A 7795-nucleotide genomic window follows, 5' to 3' on the forward strand; every position below is an offset into this window, starting at 1 on the left:
GTTTTATTAAGAATATTTACTAGTTATTCATGTAATAGTTAGCATGGTTTATGGAGAAGGCAATGGCACCCCTCTCCAGTACTCTTGCCTGGAAAATCCCATGGACAGAGGAGCCTGGTAGGCCTCAGTCCATGGGGACATGAAGAGTCGGACACAACTGAGCGACTTCACTTTCACTTTCATGCATTGGAGAAGGATATGGCAACCCACTCCAGTATTCTTGCCTAGAGAATTCCAGGGATGGAGGAGCCTGGTGGGCTGCCATCTATGGGGTGGCACAGAGTTGGACACGACTGAAACAACTTAGCAGCAGCAGCAGCAGCAGCATGGTTTAAGGACTTTGCCAGGCTCTGGTGGAAGTGCCTTATCATCTTATTCAAGACTCCCTAAAACATCATGAAATCATCATGAGTTCTACTAATATCACTGCTTTTCAGAAGGGCAAACTGAGAAACAAACGGTTTAATTTACTGTTCAAAGATGCACAGAATATAAAAGGAATCAACACTCTCTCCCTCCCTGCTACTGTCTCTCTTTACCCCTACACTATAATGTTCATTCTTCACAGGAGGAAGTTCACCAAATTTTAAACAACAAAGAAATAACAGAACTTTAACCACAATGTACATAACTATTCTGTAAAATATATATGTGAAAAAACAAAAAACAGAAAACTTAATAAGTGATTTTGGCTTTGTTATCAAGATTCAAGTTTTCTGTTTTTATGATGAACGTGGATTAGTTCCATAGATTATTATATTTATATTGTATTTATCTTAATAGATTAAGCAATCTAAGATAGTTTTTATAAAGAAAGAAAGTTTTTCTGAGTTTTAACAAAGTTCAGTTCTGTTCAGTCACTCAGTCGTGTCTGACTCTTTGCGACCCCATGAATTGCAGCACACCAGGCCTCCCTGTCCATCACCAACTCCCGGAGTTCACCCAGACTTACGTCCATCAAGTCAGTGATGCCATCTTGCCATCTCATCCTCTGTCATCCCCTTCTCCTCCTGCCCCCAATCCCTCCCAGCATCAGAGTCTTTTCCAATGAGTCAACTCTTTGCATGAGGTGGCCAAAGTACTGGAGTTTCAGCTTTAGCATCATTCCTTCCAAAGAAATCCCAGGGCTGATCTCCTTCAGAATGGACTGGTTGGATCTCCTTGCAGTCCAAGGGACTCTCAAGAGTCTTCTCCAACACCACAGTTCAAAAGCATCAATTCTTCTGCGCTCAAACTTCTTCACAGTGCACCTCTCACATCCATACATGACCACCGGAAAAACCATAGCCTTGACTAGACGAAACTTTGTTAGCAAAGTAATGTCTCTGCTTTTGAATATGCTATCTAGGTTGGTCATAACTTTCTTTCCAAGGAGTAAGCATCTTTTAATTTCATGGCTGCAGTCACCATCTGCGGTGATTTTGGAGCCCAAAAAAATAAAGTCTGACACTGTTTCCACTGTTTCCCCGTCTATTTCCCATGAAGCGATGGGACCAGATGCCATGATCTTCATTTTCTGAATGTTGAGCTTTAAGCCAATTTTTTCACTCTCCACTTTCACTTTCATCAAGAGGCTTTTGAGTTCGTCTTCACATTCTGCCATAAGAGTGGTGTCATCTGCATATCTGAGGTTATTGATATTTCTCCCAGCAATCTTGATTCCAGCTTGTGTTTCTTCCAGTCCAGCGTTTCTCATGATGTACTCTGCATAAAAGTTAAATAAGCAGGGTGACAATATACAGCCTTGACATGCTCCTTTTCCTATACAGAACCAGTCTGTTGTTCCATGTCCAGTTCTAACTGTTGCTTCCTGACCTGCATACAGATTTCTGAAGAGGCAGGTCAGGTGGTCTGGTATGCCCATCTCTTTCAGAATTTTCCACAGTTTATTGTGATCCACACAGTCAAAGGCTTTGGCATAGTCAATAAAGCAGAAATATGTGCTTTTCTGGAACTCTCTTGCTTTTTCTATGATCCAGTGGATATTGGCAATTTGATCTCTGGTTCCTCTGCCTTTTCTAAAACCACCTTGAACATCAGGAAGTTCACTGTTCATGTATTGCTGAAGCTTGGCTTGGAGAGTTTTGAGCATTACTTTACTAACGTGTGAGATGAGTGCAATTGTGCAGTAGTTTGGGCATTCTTTGGCATTGCCTTTCTTTGGGATTAGAATGAAAACTGACCTTTTCCAGTCCTGTGGCCTCTGCTGAGGTTTCCAAATTTGCTGGCATATTGCGTGCAGCACTTTCACAGCATCATCTTTCAGGATTTGAAATGGCTCAACTGGAATTCCATCACCTCCACTAGCTTTGTTTGTAGTGATGCTTTCTAAGGCCCACTTGACTTCACATTCCAGGATATCTGGCTCTAGGTCAGTGATCACACCATCATGATTATCTGGGTCGTGAAGCTCTTTTTTGTACAGTTCTTCTGTATATTCTTGCTATCTCTTCTTAATATCTTCTGCTTCTATGAGGTCCATACCATTTCTGTCCTTTACTGAGCCCATCTTTGCATGAAATGTTCCTATGGTATCTCTGATTTTCTTGAAGAGATCTCTAATCTTTCCCATTCTGTTATTTTCCTCTATTTCTTTGCATTGATCGCTAAAGAAGGCTTTCTTATCTCTTGTTGCTATTCTTAGGAACTCTGCATTCAGATGCTTATATCTTTCCTTTTCTCCTTTGCTTTTTGCTTCTCTTCTTTTCACACCTATTTGTAAGGCCCCTCCAGACAGCCATTTTGTTTTTCTTCATTTCTTTTCCATGGGGATGGTCTTGATCCCTGTCTCCTGTACAATGTCACGAACCTCAGTCCATAGTTCTTCAGGCACTCTATCTATCATATCTAGGCCCTTAAGTCTATTTCTCACTTCCACTGTTTAATCATAAGGGATTTGATTTAGGTCATACCTGAATGGTCTAGTGGTTTTCCCTACTTTCTTCAATTTCAGTCTGAATTTGGCAATAAGGAGTTCATGAACTGAGCCACAGTCAGCTCCTGGTCTTGTTTTTGCTGACTTTATAGAGCTTCTCCATCTTTGGCTGCAAAGAATGTAATCAATCTTATTTCGGTGTTGACCATCTGGTGATGTCCATGTATAGAGTCTTCTCTTGTGTTCTTGGAAGAGGGTGTTTGCTATGACCAGTGAATTTTCTTGGCAAAACTCTACTAGTCTTTGCCCTGCTTCATTCCGTATTCCAAGGCCACATTTGCCTGTTACTCCAGGTGTTTCTTGACTTCCTACTTTTGCATTCCAGTCCCCTATAATGAAAAGAACACCTTTTTTTGGTGTTAGTTCTAAAAGGTCTTGTAGGTCTTCATAGAACCATTCAACTTCAGCTTCTTCAGCGTTACTGGTTGGGGCATAGACTTGGATTACTGTGATATTGAATGGTTTGCTTTGGAAACGAACAGAGATCATTCTGTCATTTTTGAGATTGCACCCAAGTTCTGCATTTTGGACTCTTTTGTTGACTGTGATGGCTACTCCATTTCTTCTAAGGGATTCCTGCCGGCAGTAGTAGGTATAATGGTCATCTGAGTTAAATTTACCCCTTCCAGTCTATTTTAGTTAGCTGATTCCTAGAATGTCGACATTCACTCTTGCCATCTCTTGTTTGACCACTTCCAATTTGCCTTGATTCATGGACCTGACATTCCAGGTTCCTATGCAATATTGCTCTTTACAGCATCGGACTTTGCTTCTATCACCAGTCACATCCACAGCTGGGTATTCTTTTTGCTTTGACTCCATCCCTTCATTCTTTCTGGAGTTATTTCTCCACTGATCTCCAGTAGCATATTGGGCCCCTACTGACCTGGGGAGTTCCTGTTTCAGTATCCTATCATTTTGCCTTTTCATACTGTTCATGGGGTTCTGAAGGCAAGAATACTGAAGTGGTTTGCCATTCCCTTCTCCAGTGGACCACATTCTGTCAGACCTCTCCACCATGACCCGCCTGTCTTGGGTTGCCCCATAGGCATGGCTTAGTTTCATTGAGTTAGACAAGGCTGTGGTCCTAGTGTGATTAGATTGACTAGTTTTCTGTGAGTATGGTTTCAGTGTGTCTGCCCTCTGATGCCCCCTTGCAACACCTATCGTCTTACTTGGGTTTCTCTTACCTTGGGCGTGGGGTATCTCTTCACGGCTGCTCCAGCAAAGCACAGCTGCTGCTCCTTACCTTGGACGAGGGGTATCTCCTCACTGCCACCCTTCCTGACCTTCAAAGTGGGATAGCTCCTCTAGGCCCTCTTGCGCCCGCACAGCCACCGCTCCTTGGATGTGAGGTTGCTCCTCTCAGCCGCTGCCCCTGGCCTTGGGTGTTAATCTCAACTATATGAGCCAAGGTGCTTTTGGAGCTTCTCAACTGAACAGATTTTAGTTTCCAGTTTTTGTTATAAATCTTCCCAAACTGATACATTGAATGATAAAAATAAAGCATATCTAAACTAATAGATATGCTTCCCTGGTGGCTGAGATGGTAAAGAATTTGCCTGCCAACGTGGGAGACCTGGGTTCAATCCCTGGGTTGGGAAGATCTGCTGAAGAAGGGAATGGCAACCCACTCCAGTATTCTTGCTTGGAGAATTCCATGGACAGAGAAACCTGGAGGGCTACAGTCCATGGGATTGCAAAGAGTCAGACATGACTGAGCGACTTAATTTTGTTCTAAGCTAATAGAAAGTGAATTATATTTGGTAGTCTTCCTTTCCTGTGGACATAGACATATACATATACTTACCATGCCATTATTTTGATGTTTCAAAACAGGTCTTTCTGTATGTAAATTATATTAAAAAGAAATCAAGCAAATACACATCACATGACTCTCAGTGCTATTGTATCTCCAGTCCTCACTTGAAATCTGAGAATTTCCACATTCTATTTTATTCATTTCTATAATTTTAATTTCAGGCAGTATAAAAATGTCCCATTTAGCTTTTTTTTTTTTTAATCTCAACATAAGGGCTTCCCTGGTGGCTCTGATGGTATAGAATCCACCTGCAATGTGGGAGACTCAGGTTCGATCCCTGGGTCAGGAAGATCCCCAGGAGAAGGGAATGGCAACCCACTCCAGTATTCTTGCTTGGTGAACCCCATTGATACAGGAGCCTGGTGGGCTAGAGTCCATGCGATTGCAGAGTCAGGCATGACAGAGTGACTAACAATTTCGCTTTAACACTTTCAACATAAGTATTTGTACAAATACAATCACAAATCGATTATTCATTCCAACTAAATGCTTGAACAACCATCTACCTAACAAGACAAGAAGCCCAAGATATCTTCTGAAGATATTTCTCTCTACAATCAAGAATCCAGTTCAAATGAAAGCAGTCCTCCTCTGATTTTAAGAAGCTGTTGGAGTTTGCTCAGCCTGTTATTAGCTATATCATTATCACTGCTATATGATACTGAAACTGAAACTTAATCTATCACATCTGCAGCCATGAAATTAAAAGATGCTTGCTCTTTGGAAGAAAAGCTAAGACAAATCTAGACAACATTTAAACAGGAGAGACATCCACAAATGTCTGTCTAGTCAATCTATGGCTTTTCCAGTAGTCAAATATGGATGTGAGAGTTGAACCATTAAGAAGGCTGAGCACTGAAGAATTGATGCTTTTGAACTGTGGTGTTGGAGAAGACTCCTGAGAGTCCCTTGGACTGCAAGGAGATCCAACCAGTCCATCCTAAAGGAAATCAGTCCTGAATATTCATTGGAAGGACTTATCCTGAAGTTGAACCTCCAGTTCTTTGGCCACCTGATGTGAAGAGCTGACTCATTAGAAAAGACCCTGATGCTGGGAAAGATTGAAGGCAGGAGGAGAAGGGGATGACAGAGGACAAGATGGTTGGATGGCATCACCTATTCAAATGACATGAGGTTGAGCAAGCTCCAGGAGAAATGGTGAAGGACAGGGAAGCCTGGAGTGCTGCAGTCCATGGGGTCACAAAAAGTCAGACATCAGTGAGTGACTGAAAAACAACTACATCTACTTAGTAGTTAATAACTGTATCAGGAGGTGTGTCTATAGTATGTATTTTCCCAGGACCCTCCTCAAAGCCCCCATAACCTCTTTATTCCTCAGGCTGTATATCAGGGGGTTCAGGGCTGGGGTGACCATCGTGTAGAAGACAGAGATGATGTTGTCTTGCTTGGGACTGTGGAGGGAACTGGGCAGAACATACATGAATGTGGCAGGTCCATAGAACATCCCGACCACAGTCAGGTGGGAAGAGCAGGTGACCAGGGCTTTCTGCCTCCCTTCATTTGAGGGCATGTGGAGCACAGTAAGTAGGATTAGTGTATAGGAGGAAACAATAGCAGAAATGGGGAGCAAGAGGAAAGTCACACCTGTCACATATACCATGAATTCATATCTGGAAGTATCTGCACAGGCCAACTTCAATAGAGGTGGGATCTCACAGAGCAGGTGGCTGATCTCCTGGGACATGCAGAAAGGGAAGTGCATGGTGTACAAGGTATGTCCTAGAGCACTCAGGGAAGCCAGGACCCACGATGTGGCCACCATGAGCCAGCAGACCCTCGGCCTCATGAGGACCATGTAGTTCAGAGGATGACAAATGGCCCCATACCTGTCATAGGCCATGAAGGCCAGTAGGAGGTCCTCTGCACCACCCAGGGTCAGTGCCAGAAACATCTGAAGGGCACAGCCCACAAAGGAGATGGTGTTTTCACTGAGCAGAAAATCCATGAAGGCCTTGGGAGTGACAACAGATGTGAAGAGGAGGTCCATGAAAGAGAGCTGCCTGAGCAGGAGGTACATGGGCACATGGAGCCGGGCATCCATTGTGATGGCCAGGAGCAGAAGGCAATTGCTGGCAAGGGCCAGCATGTACAGCACTGTGATTGTAGCACAGAGCAGCTCAGGAGACAAACTGTCATTCAGAATCCCCATCAATATGAAGCCACTTCCCAGGGTGAAGTTCCATTGCTCCATTCTGTGTTGTTTCTTTAGTTATGTAGAACCAGTTATGGTGTTGACAAAAGTCTTTCTAAGGGAGATTACCCTAGTTTTGTATTGTCTCACCTCACTATGGAATTACCAATAAGAATTCCATGAGATGATATCTTTTCCTCTTGGTAGCTAGGTTTGCCTTCTGTCTTCTGAATTTATGAATATTTTCATTAAATTATTATAAAGTATCATATAAATTAGAAACAAGCATGTTGGTTATAGCCTGTCGTCTTTAAATAAGATAACCAAGAGAATGAACCCAAGCAAATATCTTTGTAAATAGATAAAATCATAGCTATCTTCCCAACAAAAAAATGCTCTGCACATTGGCTTTTAATTCAGTTGCTTTTCTGCTTTAAATTTCCTTGGGATTCCAATTCTGTTTTTTCTGCTCCCCTAGACATGACATCTGGCTTCATTTTCCAGTCTCATTGTTCCGAACAGTTTTCTCAACAGGGAACCTCTTGGCTCTTGGACCACTTAGTCTCTTGTGTTCTTGAACTGTCCTCACATCCTTGATGAGCATACTGCTACTTTACAGAAGGGAAGAGGAATTCTGTGCATGACTGAATCACTGGGATAGTATAGATTTTGGAGGTACATATTAAGGAACAGTACAAAAAATGTTTGCCTATTTTCAGGTAATGATAAGATGTTTGCTCAGGAGGAATGAGGATAGAAACGAAGGTGATGCATGAGACTTGAAAAGATATGGCAAGGTATTTGTGTTTAGGATACATGATAGAAGGGGTGAGTTATAAAAGAGGGGGATTTATAGAAAAGGTCCAAAGCCATCCCATCACTTGAA

General features: G+C 42.5%; 1 protein-coding gene across 1 annotated transcript; it reads right to left on the reverse strand.

Annotated features, from left to right (window-relative positions):
- Window positions 1–6036: 6036 nt before the first annotated feature.
- On the reverse strand, window positions 6037–6969 carry LOC113904847 (olfactory receptor 2AG2-like). Its single transcript, XM_027561935.1, has one exon. The coding sequence runs from the start codon at window positions 6967–6969 to the stop codon at window positions 6037–6039; it is 933 nt and encodes a 310-aa protein (XP_027417736.1).
- Window positions 6970–7795: the final 826 nt, after the last annotated feature.

Source organism: Bos indicus x Bos taurus, chromosome 15, assembly GCF_003369695.1.
Source record: "Bos indicus x Bos taurus breed Angus x Brahman F1 hybrid chromosome 15, Bos_hybrid_MaternalHap_v2.0, whole genome shotgun sequence".
In the NCBI taxonomy this organism is placed as follows: Eukaryota; Metazoa; Chordata; class Mammalia; order Artiodactyla; family Bovidae; genus Bos; species Bos indicus x Bos taurus.

Bases quoted from the DNA above. Each gene is read 5' to 3' on its own strand.
- LOC113904847 (XM_027561935.1), bottom strand. From the start codon at position 6,969: ATGGAGCAATGGAACTTCACCCTGGGAAGTGGCTTCATATTGATGGGG.